The following is an 18634-nucleotide window of genomic DNA, read 5'->3' as shown; positions in this document are numbered from 1 at the left end:
ATGCCAATATAACAAAATAACAATATTTATCTCGTATATTTAATATAACATATGTGTATGTGTGTGTGTATATACACTGTAAAAGACACTTGTCTTTGAGTGAAGATTTAAGGTGACAGGAAATATAAATAAATGCAACTTGAATCTTTACTGAAGCTCAGTATTTGACAAGGAGTTCAAGCTTACTGCTGTGATAATTCATAATAATATAACTATAGTATTGGCATTATTACACTTACATTACGAAAGTAAGATGACTTTAGTCTCATGATCAGCATTAGCTAATTGTTGTTTACTAGCTAATCTTAAAATGACTGTTCAGTACAGAAATGAAGCCCAACAGTCAAGTTTTGTACATTCCCGTGGTCTCAGCCTCAGATACTCAACAAATCAAAGTGATTTCATAAAAAAAAACAAAAGAATAAAAAAAATTCTCCTTCATTTCTGTCAAGCAAAGCTGTATGAAACATTTCTCGTGGTTAGTATCATGGTTGCTAGGCAACCTGAGCAGCCCGATGACGACTAGACCATCCCTTTTCACAAGGCTCTCACTTCCACCCTTCTCACACTTCAGGGTACCCACCTCAAATAGTCCGCGAAGTGCATGTACTACGAAGCGTGCGGTCCCTGATTGGGACACAGCTTAAAAGTGAAACCTCACATCGATGCGCGTATCGCTTGAAGAGAAATCACATGAGCGCAGCTGCTTTATCTTGCTGCGGAGAGGCGCCAATTTCTGAAGCATGAAGCGTAACTTTTGACTCGTTTGTAGTGATGGGAATTCCGTCTCTTTTTAGAGAACCGGCTCTTTTGGCTCGACTCACTGAAAAGAGCCGGCTCCCAACTGGCACTTCAGGTTGTTTTGTTCCTTTAATTAATTTATTACCAACAACAATATAAAGTTATGCACAAAAGGAATTAATAGTGTAAAAATGGTTTTATTCATATATGTTTACATATAAATATATATGATGGCCCCTAGAGACAAAGCATGTACAAACTCCAAAACACATTGCTAGTGTTAATTGAACTTCCAAACCAGAGCTATCTAGATCACTTAAATTACACAATTGAAAGCACATATGTATTGTTTGTATATTTATACAAAAGCACTCATATATATTCAAATAATTTAAAAAAAATACACCAAATTCGATCGTTGGCTTGTGTAGTGAGAAAATATATTTTACTGTTATTTTATCATTGCATCAGAATCATATACTAAGCATTGCATTAAAGCATTTATTGAAGCTATTGACATTACATTAAAGTTTGGATGACAGTGATTGTTATAACCTCATGTTAATCTTCTATTTACACTTGTTAGTATAATCATATAATCTTTCATTGCAGGTGTAACCTGGATCATCTTTATACACATTGCCGCCTGGTGCTTATTATGGAGTTGTGCTCAAGTCAGTAAGGGTTAAAAGCTACAGTCAGCGGGATGTCTGGCTGATCTATTGAGGGAAGTGGCTCAGAGCACAGAAGGCTGCACATGCTTACACGACACTTACATCATGTTGTTTTATGATCTTTTATTTAGTTATATCTTTTGTTAACCTTTAAGTAGTATGTATTGGCAATAATTACTCATTATTTCATTTACTTATCATCATTAATTGTTATTGCATTAGAGAATTTCTTTAGGCTGTTGGCCTTATGTTACAACTCCTATTACAGGTATCGTCATAATCCCATATTAACATTTTCTATTACAGGGGCCGTGATAATCCTTTTCATATACATGCATTGCATTTTTGTGCTTGCCAATGAGGGGGGCTCGATCAACTAGTGGAGGGTTGGAAACTTTGTTCGGCGCGAGGACCGAGCAATCTATTGTGTTATGGATCTTGAGCTATAGAAAGAACACGCTTACAAAACACATATACCATGTTATTCATCATTATCCTTTATTCCTTTATATTCTTTTATTAAGCTTTGAACAGTGACATTTGATTAGAACATTTATTCAACATATTACATGTATGGTTTCAGTTAGATTATTGTACACATGAAGGGTTGGCCTCTGTCCTTATAGACAGAGTGAATGCTGAGGCCTAGGCACACACGCACACACACACACAGTAGTTAAACCCATGTGTAGGTGAGAGTTCAAATATTTAGAAAACAGTTTGCAAGGCCTTGGAGCTGTTTGATTGTACTTGCAGGAGAGACTGTTTGTTCCGGGGGATAAGCAGAGTGGAAGATTATGGGGAAGGATCTGGGGTCCGTTCTTCGTACCTCGCTTACTACATCCAAGATCAAATCATCGCGCCAACTTTGAGCTTGCTAATCCGGTTCTCCAAACACACCTGTTGTTGACGATTAGTATAGCTGGATGAAGTAATGTGAGATCACTGGGTGGCTTAAAAGGGGCTACGCATCGATAGTAGAAACATTGATCGGCAACCCTTTGATTGGTCGGCGAAAATGTCGAAGGAGCGCGCTCAGTATTTTTCAGTATATAACCCTAACCCTTCCTGCCATTCAGGACATTTATCTCCAGCGATGCCTCCGTAAAGCACACAGCATCATCAACGCTTAAACACACACAGCACAGGACGCACTCAGAAGCTACCATGCAGCTTCACAAGTACTCTGTATAACTGCACTGGTCACTCCACTTTACTGATATCTATATTTAAAAAAGTGCAATACTCTAACAACTGCCACAAAAAACAAACATTTTTGTACTCTTCAGTTTGTACTGTTGCTCATTCCTGTGCAATATCTGCGCCCCCCCCCCTCACATTCCTATTTAAGATTTTCTTTATTTAATGACTAGTGTGTACATATATTTGTATATATATATATATATATATATATATATATATATACATATATATATACATTTAGTCAGTTAACTGAAAATCCTTTTGTCTTTTACTACAATTTACTCACATGGACTCTACTAACCAATCAGAAGCTTTTTCAGCTCAGAATGGAATCGTCTGGAGTTTCTTATTAATTAACAATAAACTTAGTGTCTATCTACTCCTAAATTTGATGAAAGTGATAAAAAAAAAAAAGCAGCTCCTCTCTCTTTATTCTGACATTTAACTAATTCAAAAGATATTTCAATATTTATTTATCTAAAATAAAACAAGTTTACTCTAAATTGATGTTGTACAGTAAAAGATGTTCTTGTGTTTTCCAGAAAGTGTATGGAAAGATCTGGTTTAAACTGTGAATATACTGCTGTGTACAGTAGCGGTTTTTGATACGGGCGGCATCGTGGTGGGTGGCGGCATCACGGGCATTGGCAAAAAAAAACAAAAAACAAAATTGCTCGTACTCATGCTGCATCAGCCAGCGCATATTGGGAATGGCATAGGCACCGATCGGGTTTCTGTTGCCCATTTGCTGGGAGTAAGGGAAACCGATTTATTTAGCCGTGGAGGGTAACAACTGAAAATATGAAATAAACACACGTAAGCTAAGACTCTCTAAAGAAACAGCGTTGTTGTTGTTCGGCTTTTCATTTCACCATTTGTTGATTCACTTGAAGTAACGTAATATGGGTCAAGTGATCAGTTTGATATTAATCTTTCATGATACACTGTCATATTGACATCATTTGTATAGTAGGAATGATTTGCTTTGGTACCTGGTCGAACTTAAGCTCTCCTCTGTCTGCGTCGCTCCGTTTCTCCAACAGGCAGCAGCTCCCCCCGCCCCCTCGCTCAATTGCTTAGTGCCTGAGCTCGGATCATACCAATATTAGGTGGGATTTACGCACAGAAGTAAATTCCCACATTATGCACTATGTGCTTCGAATATTGTGTATAGGTTTTGTTTATACAGTTGTCAGCCAGCCATCTAACTATGAAAAAATTACACTGCAAAAGACCCCGGCTTCTGAAAAACAACCCAGTAAGCCCCCCACTCACGCCACTGGTCACGCCGCATTCTGGTCCACTTCTGCCACCTCAACATCGTCGGCCATCTTCCAGGCCGCTTGTAGGACATCTTCGCCATCGTCGACGTATCTCGGACCAGTATCACCTCTGCTGCCTTCCTCCGCCACTGCCTTCTGCATCGTCTTTTTTGATTTGTTCTGCCCATGTCACCGCCATCTTCCACGCTGCCACCCTGCAAGAGGGCTTTGTGATGGATTAGTGAACTGGCGACCTCCGGGTTGACCTCCAGAACAGTTTCCACGTCACCTTCTGCATGGCCGACCCCCTGAACTGTTTCACTCTGGACTCCTGTGCTGGCTACCTCAGGGCTGGTCCCCTGAACTATGTTTTGAGACTTTCGGGACTTTGCTTTGGGCCTGTTTCGAGTCCTACGTCCGTGTGTGATCAGAGGTGAAGCTGCTTCCTGGTTGTTGATGTTTGTTTCTAAAGATGTTGTTGATGAGACTTTGTAGAAAGCAGCTGGTCTGAGTGATGTGATCAGAGTGCAGTAGATAATGTCTGACAGCAGTTTGAAGAGGAAATGGATTCTGTTCTGTTCTTCACTCATCACCTACCTGACAGCTGACACCTCACACCTGTTTCTCACCTGCAGGTCAGACAGGAGGAGACACAGAGGATGGATCTGTTGGACTGATTGTTGGTCTGTCAGTTCTTGCTGTTCTTCTAGTTGCTGCTCGATTTTTGATTTACAGAAAACATAAACAAAAGCAGAGTCAGGATTCATTTCAGCCTCCTGTTGAACTGCAGCCTGTTTCAAATTAGTTTGTTTCCACATGAACTCTGAGTCTCCTGCTGCTGTTCAGACTCTCTGTGTTGTCAGTGAACATTCAGGTACAGACAGATGATCTGATCATCCAGCAGACAAACATCAAACACGTCCAGAGTTGGTTTAGGAACCATTAAGACGAAGCTTTAAACACACAACTTAAAACTGGCTGTTATTGTTATTATATATAGTAATTTATCTAAGGTCAATGCTCAAAAAATATAAGGCAGAGATAAAGTCAGGACATTTTAATAAGATATTAAATTAAAAGATTCTGGGTTTTTTTTTCTTTAATTTCAAATACAACCAGCATTATCTTATCTTATCTTAACAGATTTCTCTGTCACAGCATCATGCTGCTTTCTCCACTTCAGCCTGTGAAGTAAGGAAGGATGTGAAGATTCGTTATTCGACAGATGCATAGTTGTACAACTATAACACACAGTGAAATGTAACCTGACACGCTCCTATACTTGTGCAAAAGGGGGTGAGAGAGGAAGAACATTATCTATTATATACATTAGGTGATTGTGCAGTTTTAGTATGTTATGTGTCAAATGTGTTTGTTCATTGCTAATAAAGTTTTACAAACATTATTACTGAATGTTTTTCTTGTCAGTCTTGATTAATTTGTTTTCTGTGTCTGTGGAGGTTTATTTACTGAAGTTTTCTGACTTGTTGAACCAGGTGATGCAGAGCTGATCTGACCTGGAATCAGTGCAAACAAAACACTGAGCAGGTCTGATCCAACCTCCTGCATGTAGAACAGATGGAAGAAAGAATCAGTCTCAGATAAAACCTTCGAGTAAAGCTGCTCACTGAGAGCGTCTCTCTGCAGCAGACTGACAGATCAAACTGACATCTGAGTCTGTTCCTGTAAGAAGAAAATAAAATAAAGGTGTTTTTCTCTCAGTGTAATGTTTATATGAAAAAGGCTTCACTTCAAACTAACTGAGATCAACATGTTCTGTAAAATAAGATGCAGAGTTGCTGAAATGTCCTGATTCTGTATCATCAGTTCATCTAAATGAGTTTGTCAAGTTCATAAATAGAAAATTCTGACACTTAAATTTCTCCAGCTGTTCCTCATTTGTTTAAATCCCACCAGCACTCAGTCTTTCTGGTCACACTGCAGCCATCTTTACACTGAAAGGTCACCAGGTCAGAGGAATTATGGCTGCTGAGAAGCTGCAGAGCCCACTGGTGGATGACAGAGGAAGTGCAGGTTTGAGTTCATGCACAGCCTCTAACATCCACCAGGGGCGCTGCTGCAGCCTCAGCACTACTTCTCACAGCCCGACTACAAATGAAAAATTCCAGAATCCAACAGTTTTTAATTCCTTTGACTGATTCTAGTGTTTACTGACTGTTTGATGACCATAGACAAGTCTTGTGCACACCTAAACAAAGGGAACATTTGATGGTTCCTCTTGGTCACACTTTGCTCCTCCTCTCTTCCCTTCTGTTGTGTTTCCTCACATTTCTCCTGCTGACATATTATACACCAGGCCATGGTGGATTTGGGCAGCAAGCGGACTCTGGTCCACAAAAACCTGGTTCAGCTGGGCGCAGTTCTGGAGGCAGAGTGGGTGGAGGTCAGATGTGTGCAAGGTGACATTTATAAATATCCCATAGTGCTGCAAATGCAAATTTGTATTAATGGAAGATAGGCTTCATCAACTGAGTTGTGACACTCGCACAGAAGAGTAACACACACAATTCTTGGTGCCCAAAAGCTGCCGGGAAATGATTTTCCTCATGATAACCTCATGGAAAGGCATACGGGATATGATTAAACTCTGGAGTGAGTAATGGCCTGATTTATTGACCGGGCAACCGAGCTGATGCACACTGTTGGTGTGCATTCTGCCCGGAGTGTCTTTCTAAAAGCGCTTTTGCACCCCTACAAAAAAATGGAGGTTTGAACATTTTGGGATGGACCTCATTAGGCCGTTTCACTGAAATGCACATCTTGAAGCAGTGCCCGTATGCACCATATCAGCAAAGACTCTGGTGCAGGCGCGGTTTCAGGTCATCTTCCAAGTCGTCAGCCTGAAACATACTGACTGACCAGGGCCCATCATTCATGTCTCACACACATTAAAAAAAATCTGCTTAAGGAAAGAGGTGAGTTGGAGCCAGAGGAGCCAAATTCCACCATTCCTGCCTCATTACAATAACGATCTGACATGACATAGAGAACAGACATTGCATTTGTTTGGCCAGAGTCACGTGATCAGTGACGTCTGAGGCTTCGTTTAGAACGTAACTGATTCAGTGTTTTTTAGGGAAGTGAATCATTTGTGGGATTTGTGGAGTATTTTGATAGTGAGAGATAGCAAACCACTGATCATTCTACTGAGAGATATGAAGCCAGCGAGGAAGAGAGGAGGTTCTGTCATGTGGGAGTATTTTGAGTTGATGTTGATCAGTGTTTCAGTTCAGTTATTGTTGTTTACTTTTGTTTTGTGTTTATTTTATCTAAAAACATGAAAACTTAAAATGTTATAAATCTGCTTTTCACATTAGAAACCTTATAAAAATGACCTTAAAATGTGCAGCATTTTAATTTGTTTATTCTTTTTAGCTGATAGTCTGTGGGACCCAGAACGACCATATAACTGCATTTCTACTAACTTGCATTGGAGTTTCTGTGCACTCCAGTCTCTTCTGTCCCGTGTGAGAGGATTTTCTTTAAAGCTGGAGAAACGATCTCCATGAAAAGAAACAGAGTCGTCCATCGCACAGTGAAACAAATCCTCTTCTTCAAAGAAATGAAACACGCTTACCTTAAATGCATCATGTTTTTACTGTGCAAGTTCAGAAGCATTTTCCCTTTAAAGTTCATAATCAATTCTACCTCCAGGTCAAAATATGTAAAAGAAAATTGGCCTAATATATATTATTTATAAACATACCTGTCCAGTGATTAATTGCATAAATACCTGGAGGCGGGACCTCAGAGCAGAAGCATACTCCATGTGTTGTACATTATTATCTGTATTTTTCAATTATTGTATTTACCAAAATCAAGAAGTTAAGAAAGAGCGCACCATGGTGAATGTTTAAACAAGGAAAGTTTATTGATCAAAATTATTTATTAAACAAATGAACAACAATCTTTTTCACACACAACAAGAATACAAAGCAACACAATGGAGGCCCAATATCAGACAGAACTCCACTCTGTAGAGTCATAGTGATGCAGTTCATTTATGTTTTTTTCTTTTTTTTTGTAGATTCAAGCTGCTCTTCATATTTTTGACCACCAGATGTCACCAGAGAGGACTGTGTTTTAAAGCTTATAGTAATGATCCCTTTTTCAACACAAGCTTCAGGAAGCTTCATTTGGCCATCACTAGGTCACAATAACAGAACTCTACTCAAAGCTGACAACAAACAATGCTGATAACTCAAACAAACGGACCTAACTAAGACACAAAGGGGAATATAAATAGTGGCTGATCAGCCCACAAAAACACAAAAAGGGTAAAACACACAAAAAACTGACTGAAACTAACATAACCAACTCTTCACTGATTTTACAACTGTGTGGCTGTAACTGCAGCCATCACAGGAGGGCAACTGGAAACACTTTGGTGATTTAGTAGCTGCTGCTGAATTTTCTGTCCATCGTTTCATTTTCTTAGTTTGGAACAATCATCATGATTTAGCTCTACAGACGCATACTTTGCAACAACATCATAAAAATTGTAACTCCGAAATGACAACACAGGCACGGCTTCTTCAAGACGGGCGCTTCGCTGCATTTATTGAACGCCGTGAAAACTACAAACATAAAACACAAAGGCTTTAAGCGCTTCAGTCTATCAAAGGTAACACTTGTGATTTAACAACAAAATTACCTCGTGGCCGCCTGCCACTTCGGAGGTTCTAGAAGAATACCTTTACAGTCTTGCGCATTCTAAATTAAACCATAAAATAATTAGAACACTATACATTACAAATTTTCACAATATCACAATATAATTATGGCAAAGGACAAATACCTTGTACAGCTGGTAGACTAATCAGGCCTTTGCAGATAGCTCGCTGAACTCCTTAGCGTGATTATTAAACGTGGGCTCACAGTCTATATTGTCACGCCCCAAACCTCGCGATAATAGCGGTGTAATAAACCTTGTTCTTTGTGACAAGATAAACATGTCTCCTATACAAGATAAACACACCTTTACAATATTGTCCACAGAACTGTACAAGCAAGAACATTTTAACTGCTGGAACCATCTATTAAACTTCTTACACATAAGCCATTTCTGTAACACTTACAAAAATACTCAAAGTAAAAAAAAAGGAATACATTCAAACTGAACTGGGAACAATGGTGTGTTCTCTTCGTGTAGTTCATCATTGAGTTACCATGGTAACTCAAAGATAAACTGTGTACAGCATCACTGACTCTTTGTCTCTGATTGCTTCTGTTGTCTTTCTTAGCAAAGTTCAGCTGACGTCATTGTCAGCATTTAGAGGTGCATGTAGATCAGATCGACATTTTAAATTATTTCCCTGAGAAAAAGACTCAGTGAGTCACATTTCCTGCATCAGTGAGTGTAGCACAATGTTGTGTTTAACATGTTATACAAAGAAAAAACAGCACTATAAAGAATATTTACGTTGTTTTAATATTGTTGTTATTTTACAAAAAAAGGCTTGTAATAAAATTTAAAGATTTACTTTGCAATTTGGCCCCTTAAAGTAGGCGAGACCTCACAATGTGACCTGAACTCCTAAATGTCCCTCAAACGTGATTCAGGGATCCACTTCACTGTCCCTCCCTGAAAGCTCACTGTCCTCACTTTCTGAAGGAATGTCCCCAACTGTACATTCCCTTTATTTCCTTCCATACAAGGTTTTTACGTCCATGTCCTGTGGATGTCAGCAGATTGTGAAGTAAAAAAACATTGAGTATGATCATATAAATGCACACAAACAGAGTGGGGCGTTGTCTCTGGACATCTGTTCAACCTGTTTTATGGAAACAAGTTCACTTCCTGTTGCTTTGTGTATCCACTCTGGTTCTTCATGTCCACAATTCCTTTTTATTCCTCTCACAATCACGGTGCACCGTGAAAACTAGAAACAAGTAAGATGCTATCAATCGCACATATGACATCATCTCAGCCACTTATTTCTTTTCACAAAGTGCACAAGTATATAAAACATAAACACGAGAACCAAATAAAGAAAACAAATAAAAAACAATATAACGATCTCACACCCTCTTCTACTGTTGTCATGGCAACCCACACACATATTTCAGCGTCAGCTACACTTATCAAGATTTGTTACTCAGATATGTGAGCTTACAGCAGGTGGAAGCAGATGTGGCTGCTAATGTGATGGGCACTGCAGATATAAGACGTGTCTGTATAGACATAACATCAAAGGGAGATAACAGGAAGTTGGTCTGGAGCACAGAGCAGTTTACCCACAGATTTGAACTTGTTGCTTTCTAAAGAACTATTTTAGTTTTTCAAAAAACTTTTCTTTGTGTGGAATAAAACTTCCAAAACTGTTTTTCCATCCTGATGATCAGAAGAGTGTTTGAGGGTCTCAGAGACCCTTCAGAACAACATTAAGTGTTTAAAAATCTTTTAGCTGTTTAGGTGATTACAATCATGTGATTTCCAGGAAGTGCTTCAACAGCTGCATGCTCTCTCTCCCTGCAGACTATTTGCTGTTGACTGTCTCTACATGTTTTCTCTGTGTGTGTTTCTGCTGCTTCATAGTTTCTCACTGTAAACAGATGTACTGAGAGACTCCTGCACTGATGTTTCATAGGAAAGTCCAAACAGCCTCACTGGTTCTCCATAAAGAACAAAGATTTGCTCTCTGTGGCTCCAACACAACTTAAAGACAATCAAAGGTGGACAAAGTTCTGCAGAACAGCTGTGCAGGAGGTCATGACCTTTGACTTTATTCATTAGAACAAGTTTATCTCAATTAACTGACAGACAGTGGAAGGTTTTCTCTACAGGTTCATTTCCTGTTACTTTAATTCGTCTGTCACTTTGCAATTGTGGTCGACTGTCGGTTGGATGGTTTTGCAAAGAGATGTCTGCAAAACAGGAAGTCAAAGCCAAACGATAGACAGGTTAGTTAAGCTGGTTGGTACACAGTCGAGTTCACACACAGAGTATTTTAATTTACTATTTCTTCTAATTGCTTGTGTTGAATAAACCTTCAGTAGGTTCATTTTGACCTACAGAGAAAGCAGATGGATTACACCAACCTCACACTTTTTATCTTTATATGGATTTTTGTTCCATCCTGATGATCAGAAGAGTGTTTGAGGATTTAACAGATTTCTTGAGAACAACAGTAAGTGTTTGTGTCTTTTTCTAAAAATCATTTTCAGTCTTTTAGGTAAGAAGTTTCAGTTGTCATGGTTACAGTTTGGTTAACATCCACCCACAAAAATGTTTGAACAGAAAAACTGTTTCAAAACTGAGTGAGACTTCATTTAAAATGTCATTTCCTTTCTAGTGGACGTTAAACCTGTAAATCCTGAACCATGAAATCATTGCTCGATCATTCAAATTTTATTGGTCCAACGCATCAAACGTCACTCCAACGTCACTTCCGTACGAGACGTTGCATCCTGTAAGTGTGGAGTTTGAGCGAGCGGCTGAACGACAGATCGGTTCTAACAGTCAGTGACTTTCAGCTTTATTTAAACCTTAAATTTGATCTTGTGTCGTCAGATTTAAACTCAGGTTCAGTTATTGAGTGAAAACACCAACAGACTCAGACATTTAGGACAAACTAAGAGTCAGATGAGCAGAAACAGAGAACACGGACATGTCTGCTGTAACTGCGTCACTCTGCTCCACTTTGCTGATGTTCGATGGAGTCTTCATGTTTGTCTCTGCAGGTGAGATTTAACTGTTAGAAAACAAACTGAGTGTCACTAAATTATTAATAATATTTCTCAAAGAATTATTTTCATATTGATCCAGTTTGTCTGTGTGTGAAGGAGACACGAGGCTGGGTGGGTCTGTGTGGACGTCCGTGTCTGTGACGCAGCTGTGACAGAGACACAGAAATCTAATGTGTTTTATTTTCTTTAGATTTTCCACCCTGATGACCACAGAGGCCTTTGAGGCTTCCAGACGTCCTTCACAACAACAGTAAGTTTTTCTTTCTGTTTCTAAAACTCACTTTTAGTCTTTTAAGCTAAAAAATCTGTTTGAAGGTTTCACTTTACAATTCACCTCCATAGAAAAGGAGGAAATTTAGCAGAAAACCTCAAATTCTAAAACTGGTGATTCTTTGTTCTTTGAATTGGACAGCACTGGATGAACTGGTGATTTACACAGGCTACTGGTTTTGTAAACTGGTGCAGGCTGCTGCTGGTTCTCAGGTTAGTCAGAGTTATGTCGCGGTGTTGTTTGATAAGCTGCTCGGCAGACACAGACCTCCGACCTCGGAGCTGAAGCTGAATCAGGAAGAGGCGGAGCAGGATGTGAGCTTGAAACTTGCTGTGGGAAACAAACTCGGTGCAGAGACAAAACAAACTTCTGATTCAAAGACACAAACTGTTCATACATGACGACTGACACATGAAACAGGTTCAGATCTTTCCTGCCAGGATGCTTCAAGAACTGAAGCAATAAAACTTTCTTTCGACTTCACCTCTTCTGTTGTGACGCACTTGTTTCTGCTCGACCCCGCAGTGCAGCGCACCAAACGTCACAATGACACAACTTCCTGTAAACCAACGTTACTGATCCAACTGCTTTTTAAGCCTAAATTTTAATCTCATGACAGACTGAGACATTTAGAAAAAGCTAAGAGTCAGATCAAGAACCCGGAAATGTTTGCTGTAATTACGTCACTCTGCTCCACTTTGATGTTTGCCGTGTTCGTCTCTGCAGGTGAGATTTAACTTTGACATAAAACAGGAAGTACTGGCTGCATATTAAACATATTTCCCTGAGACTAATTTTCATCCTGACTGTTTCTTTGTGTGTGAGAAGGAAACAGGAGGCTGTGTGTGTCTGTGTGATGTGTTGTAGTGTCAGGAGTCAGTATACAGCTACAAAGCTTTTTGTTCAGTGTATACAAACAGCTGTAGCTCCATAAAGGCAGCATGCAGAGACTCACAGTGTCTTATAATGAGTGGCTGCTTTCTCTCACACATTATGTTCACTTATTATCAGCACATGTTGTTGTTCTGTGGAAGCTGCAGGATCTCAAATCATTATGTAAAAACAAGAAACTATAGGTCTCTAGATTCTTTTCAAAATCATCTTGTGCTGATGTTTGAACCTCTCTGAGGACTTCAGGGGCACCAAACACTGGAGTATAAATCTACAGAGAATAGATAATAATTGTATATGTGTAGCTGCTGTCAAAGTAGACAGTTGTACTTTGACCTTTAACCTCTCTGCTCTGTGTTGTTTCCTCTTTCAGACCAGGAAATCATCACAGCTGAGTCTGGACAGAACGTCACTCTGACATGTCGAGCTTCAAACAACATTATAGCAGTAAACTGGAGCAGAGCTGACCTGGGAACAAAATATGTCCTTTTTTACCGGGATGAGCGTTTTTTTCCAGACGACCAGCATCCATCTTTCAAGAACCGGGTGGATCTGCAGGACAGACAGATGAAAGATGGAGACGTGTCTCTGATTCTGAAGAATGTGACGATTAATGACACTGGAACATACGAGTGTCGTGTTGCCCAAAAAGAACCAAACCAAGAGAGACCCAGTTTGAAGCTCATCAGCAGCATCTACCTTCATGTTGTTCCTCCAGGTGAGTGAGTAGAGTTGAGTGTGTGTGTGATCAGAGGTGAAGCTGCTTCCTGGTTGTTGATGTTTGTTTCTAAAGATGTTGTTGATGAGACTTTGTAGAAAGCAGCTGGTCTGAGTGATGTGATCAGAGTGCAGTAGATAATGTCTGACAGCAGTTTGAAGAGGAAATGGATTCTGTTCTGTTCTTCACTCATCACCTACCTGACAGCTGACACCTCACACCTGTTTCTCACCTGCAGGTCAGACAAGAGGATCTGTTGGACTGATCGTCGGTCTGTCATTTCTTGCTGTGCTTCTTGTTGCTGGTGTTGCTGGATTTTTGGTCTGTAGAAAACATAAACAACCGTAGAGTCAGGATCCGTAACAGCCTCCTGCTGAACTGCAGTTTGAAATGTGAGTTCTTTACAGCTGAACTCCTGGAGTCTGAGTCTCCTGATGAGCCAGACTTCATTTATTGTTATTAAACATTCAGAAGATGATCTGAGGACAGACACTAGTCGTCTGTCGGTGATTTGAAGTTACTGTTTTTGTTTGTTTGTTTGCTTTGTGTGCATCAGTATTAGTTATTAGTTTGTTTTAGTTTCCAGGTTAGTCGCTCATCTCAGTGGAAGAGTTTATGTCCTTAAACAGTGTTATTTACACTTTTGCCTTATTTCTATGTGGAACATTCAGGACTTCCTCATTCAAACAAAGAAAGTTTGTTCACAGTGATGAGTTCAGTGTTGTCTCTGTCACAATATCAGAATCAGTGAGTTTGTTTCATCTTCAGGTTCAGCTGTTTGTAAGGTCAGACTCACAGACTGATCCTCATGTTTAGATGTTACACAATAATTACAGACACTGACTGACAACACAAACACAACACAAAGTGCTCAGGGTCCATTTATCAGCCAGAACTGAGTGACTGAATAATCTGATATTATTATGAAACCAAAGAGAAATGTGTTACATGGAGCTGCAGAGTCACATGTTTCCTCCTCTGATCTATGAAGCCTTAACTTGTTCCTTCAAGAAGGAGACTCTTCAGTTTAAACACGTCAAGATTATTTTTTATTTACGATTTATATCAGTTTGTTTATCGAAAAAGTTTAAACGTGTTACTCTTGAATGTTTTTCTTTGCTTCCTGTAAACATTTCCTGACCTCCTGTTTAAATGTGTGCAGATTTGATCTTGAATGTAACAATGTGAACATTTATATACTAGAGATGGACCGATCCGATATTAGGTATCGGTCCGATACTGACGTAAATTACTGGATCGGATATCGGCGAAATAAAAAATGTAATCCGATCCATTAAATATCAAAAAGCACCTCACAAAACTTGCGACACGACGTAACTCAGCTCATAACCGTAGCACGTCGGAGCAGTATGCATCACGTGATAGAGCGGCTGTGTGTATTTGTAGCCTCGCTAGCAAACCAGCATTTCCATCTCCGAGGAAGTTATCCCAGAGAGAAGTAAAGCAAGTGTGTAAGTTCATCTCTGAATGTTTGTAAAGCGTACCTGCGTTAAGCTTAACCACCGATATATGGAGCGACTGCCTCTTCTCTCTCTCTCCCTCTCCTGCCGCTACTTCATGAAACTCCTTAATGATCAGCTGATCGGCTTTTCTGTCAGGAGTCCGTCTCTCTTCTTTGTTTTTGGCCCACTTTGCACCACAAGGAGGAAAACAGCAGCTGAACAACAGCAGCGCGTTTAAGCTTGATAAACTGTTGTTAGAATTTATTTAATATTACTTTCTACACCAGGATCCTTTTCTAGTAGCTGACGCTGGTAACTGTGCAGGGGCGGATCTAGCAAAGCTTAGCCAGGGGCCCGATAGGGCATTAACAGGAAAAGGGGCACAAAGACATACTTTTCTTTCTTATTCTCATTTAAAATGTGTAGCTTTTAATAAATAATTATCTGACTCTTACACCCAAAGTTTTAATCTGATGTAAAATGTATAGAAGTCCATTACTGTATATAGTAACTGTTAAGTCTAATATATCCTAGTAAGCTATAGTACTTTTTCCTTTGGGAAGATACCATCTGTGCAGTCTGCAATTCTGTAGAAGAAAGATGTTGAATCTATTTAATTATTCTTGAAAAATAATTTATTTCTGTGCATTTTTTTTTCACACTGCATCAAATTAAAGTTGATTATGTCGATTAAGCATCATGAGGTGGAGGGGGGGGGGGTTCCCTTTTTTTTGCTGGGAGTTTGCAACCCTATTAGTTAGGTTGCTTAATATTTCTGCTAAGTACTCTTTAAAATACCAGAATAGGAAGGATGGAGTAGGTTTAAGTTTATTAGATTGATCAGTGTTGCTGAACTATGAAATATTTTGGGTGCAGTGTATTTTTTACATACAGGTATAACAGAATAGCTTTAGTGTTGTTGTTTATTTAAACTTGAGTATGAACTTACACAAAATGCAGCAAGATATTAAAAAAACAGTTTTATTGATTAAAAAACACACTATATCGGATTAATATCGGTATCGGCAGATATCCAAATTTATGATATCGGTATCGGACATAAAAAGTGGTATCGTGCCATCTCTATTATATACTTAACTTGACATTATTACAACCTGTGATCTGTGGAAGCTCAGTATCGCTTCCTCTCAGAGGAGGTAAAAGACAGTGTTGAAACCTGGCTGTTCATGATGTTTGTGTATGAGGTGTGTTACTGAGCACAACACTGTACACAGTTTTTCTGTGTTAACATCTTTGTGCCATCTTTATGGGACAAAGATGTTAAATGTTAATGAGAAGAGCTACAAGTTGATTTGTACTTTGAAATGATCAAACATTCATATTTCACGATACACTTTCTATGCGAGCTAGCTTCTGTGCTACTAAAACCTGCTGTTATTCTGCTGTTAATGTATCCTGTTCATATGCACATAATAAACTTAATCTCTGAATGATAAACAAACCTTTGTCTGTCATTTCATACACAACATAGTGTTCAGGTCTTACCTGAGCATAGCTACAATATCAGCCATTAAGCAGATCTGTGAGGTAATGTCCAGTGTGTGAGTTTGTGGCCATTTTTGTTGTATTCTTGTGAGTTGTGATTAGTTTGGTAAGTTTTGGATCCTCCCATTAATTATGAAATGAAGCTGTGGGGTGTGGTGGAAATGTCAGGAGGGGCGACGGAGGGTTGTAATATGATTGGGGTTTATTTTAAACTACTTTTTGAACTTGTGGAATTGGATTAAACGAAATTTTGTTAACGTCTAAGTTATAAGAAATGATGTGTGGTTGATTTTGGTATATTTGATGTTTATTTTTTAAAGAATCAAGTCAGAATTGTGTTGTGAAACAAACCACCTGTTGCCACCCACGACCGTTTATTGGAGTATTTTTGTTTTGAAACTTAAAGGCTGTGACAAAACTTTTTATATTTTCTTTTGCTAGATTGTGGGGGTTTATTGTTGTTGTTTACAGCTGATCTGTATTTTTGTATAAAGTCATGCTTCTGTAATAAACAACTAATTTCTAAAAACCTTGCTGAGCACATGGATCATCTTCAGGATACTAAACATTTGCACTTGGATTGTAAAATGAGGAGAACTGGGGGATTTATAACTTTCTATTTGTTTGTTTTGTTTTTCTCAGCTCTCTCTGCTGTGCTGTATTATGGACGTGTGCTGGTTATTTAAATACATCACCAGAGGGGTCAGGCAGGTGTAGGCAAGGACCTGTTGTCCATGCCACTAAACTAAATACCTCATAATTCACCAAGTACTCAAATCATTTGAGGAGAGCTGCCATTACATACGTTTCTAGCCATTTCTACTAAAGTAAACATTTTAGAAGCAAAGACTGACAATTTATACAGAAAGCTGGTTCAGATTTCCTGTACTGGAGTAGCTTCTAGCTTGAACCTATTCGCTGGAACGTTGAAGGCAATGTAATTACACAGCAAGCAAGACACGAGTAGGCAAGTTCTTTATGTTTCACGTGCACGGGAGAGAACTGGACAGGCGCCGTTCCTTCGCTTGACCCCAGTTGCTCTCGTCCGCTCCCCCGTAACACTGCTCTTTTATTGTGGTTACATGAATATGCATAGGTTCATTAACATATGACATCTTATATAGGTATACATGTGAACCAAGAATACCATCTGTGTGTGTATGGGGTCAAGATGTAACCCCAGGAAGACTCCCCAAGCTGGTGCCAGGAGTCTAGCGGTCCATCTAAACAAAAGGCTCTTATACTTAACCAGATATACGTGTTTTTGCTATACCATATATCAGCAAGAGAAGATACCCCTCTCCTAGGAGACGTGTGATCTATGCCAGAACACTCTAAAGAGGAGTGGACGCACTCCCCTCTTCATGCTACACAGAGTTGTTACAGACCTCCTAGGATGAGACATTCTTTCAATCTACAAATGATTATATACTTCTAAGCATATATGAGTAAATATTTCTAAGCATAAATGGCAATAAACAATACAAAACCTAACACTGGGATTCATCTGGAGTGGTCTAAGCATCAGGAGATTTTTTCTTTCTTGACACAGGGAACATTCTTCTAGAAAGTGATTAATTTTTAGGACATTTCATTGAGGGGTTGTTCTGGATGCCAGTTTAAAAAGAGCATTGAAACTGTACTTAATAAATAAATAAATAAACAGCAGTGTCCCTGGTTTGATTCCTGTGTTTCAGCTCACATCTGCCTCTCTCACTTATAGCAGAGGAAAATGTTGTTTTTTGGATGCTGCTTCTTATCTTTATGAAGCACAGACTTCAGCAGTCGAGAAACCTGACGCAGTGATCTCAGCTTAGCAAAAAATCCACGGGCACCAAGCAGGCATCAACAGGATCCAGAAAACGCAGAGAGACAAACAATCTTGGGAGCAATCCATACGCTGGTCGGAAAAAAGCTGAAAAATTCCTTAGGGAAACCTTCAGTTTCACTGGCCGACTGCTTCGTCTACCCTGGCGACGATGACGCTTCCACTGGAAAGGGAGTGTGTGAACCCGGTATAGGTAACCCAGGATTTTCAATACAACTGGGGGCAAGTGTTGCTGCCCACCAGCTCCAACGACACAATATTTTGGACCAAAGGTTAGAAGTCCAGTAGTGTCTGGTGATCATACCTCAGCAGAGACTTTGTTTCATGAATGACGCAGGTCAGAAATAATATAAAGAGAAACTTGGGA

General features: G+C 39.4%; 1 protein-coding gene and 1 long non-coding RNA gene across 4 annotated transcripts; one reads left to right on the top strand and one right to left on the bottom strand.

The window, feature by feature from the left end:
* Window positions 1-8229: 8229 nt before the first annotated feature.
* On the bottom strand, window positions 8230-8811 carry LOC120436241. Its single transcript, XR_005610266.1, has 3 exons — window positions 8700-8811; window positions 8556-8614; window positions 8230-8478 (listed from the first exon to the last, which is right to left on the bottom strand). It is a non-coding gene; the product is annotated as an uncharacterized LOC120436241 (long non-coding RNA).
* Window positions 8812-10810: 1999 nt separating this feature from the next.
* Window positions 10811-14734, top strand: LOC120437597 (coxsackievirus and adenovirus receptor-like). 3 transcript variants are annotated; one of them, XR_005611275.1, is made up of 5 exons: window positions 10811-11031; window positions 11197-11584; window positions 11781-11840; window positions 13126-13470; window positions 13709-14734. XR_005611275.1 is itself a non-coding variant. In XM_039608145.1 (3 exons), the coding sequence occupies exons 1-3, from the start codon at window positions 12527-12529 to the stop codon at window positions 13816-13818; spliced, it is 516 nt and encodes a 171-aa protein (XP_039464079.1). In that variant the 5' UTR covers window positions 11871-12526; the 3' UTR covers window positions 13819-14734. The 3 variants fall into 3 exon arrangements, 1 of the variants encoding a protein (XP_039464079.1); XR_005611276.1 differs by lacking the exon at window positions 11197-11584; XM_039608145.1 differs by lacking the exons at window positions 10811-11031; window positions 11197-11584; window positions 11781-11840 and adding an exon at window positions 11871-12587.
* Window positions 14735-18634: the final 3900 nt, after the last annotated feature.

The sequence above is a fragment of the Oreochromis aureus genome, linkage group 3, assembly GCF_013358895.1.
Source record: "Oreochromis aureus strain Israel breed Guangdong linkage group 3, ZZ_aureus, whole genome shotgun sequence".
NCBI classification, from domain to species: Eukaryota; Metazoa; Chordata; class Actinopteri; order Cichliformes; family Cichlidae; genus Oreochromis; species Oreochromis aureus.
This window is presented reverse-complemented; position numbering and strand designations above follow the sequence as displayed.

Excerpts from the sequence above, each read along its gene's own strand:
- LOC120437597 (XM_039608145.1), top strand. The coding sequence starts at position 12,527 with ATGTTTGCTGTAATTACGTCACTCTGCTCCACTTTGATGTTTGCCGTG. Across the intron at positions 12,588-13,125 it reads TGCCGTGTTCGTCTCTGCAG|ACCAGGAAATCATCACAGCT; the intron begins GTGAGATTTAAC and ends TTCCTCTTTCAG. Across the intron at positions 13,471-13,708 it reads CCTTCATGTTGTTCCTCCAG|GTCAGACAAGAGGATCTGTT; the intron begins GTGAGTGAGTAG and ends TCTCACCTGCAG.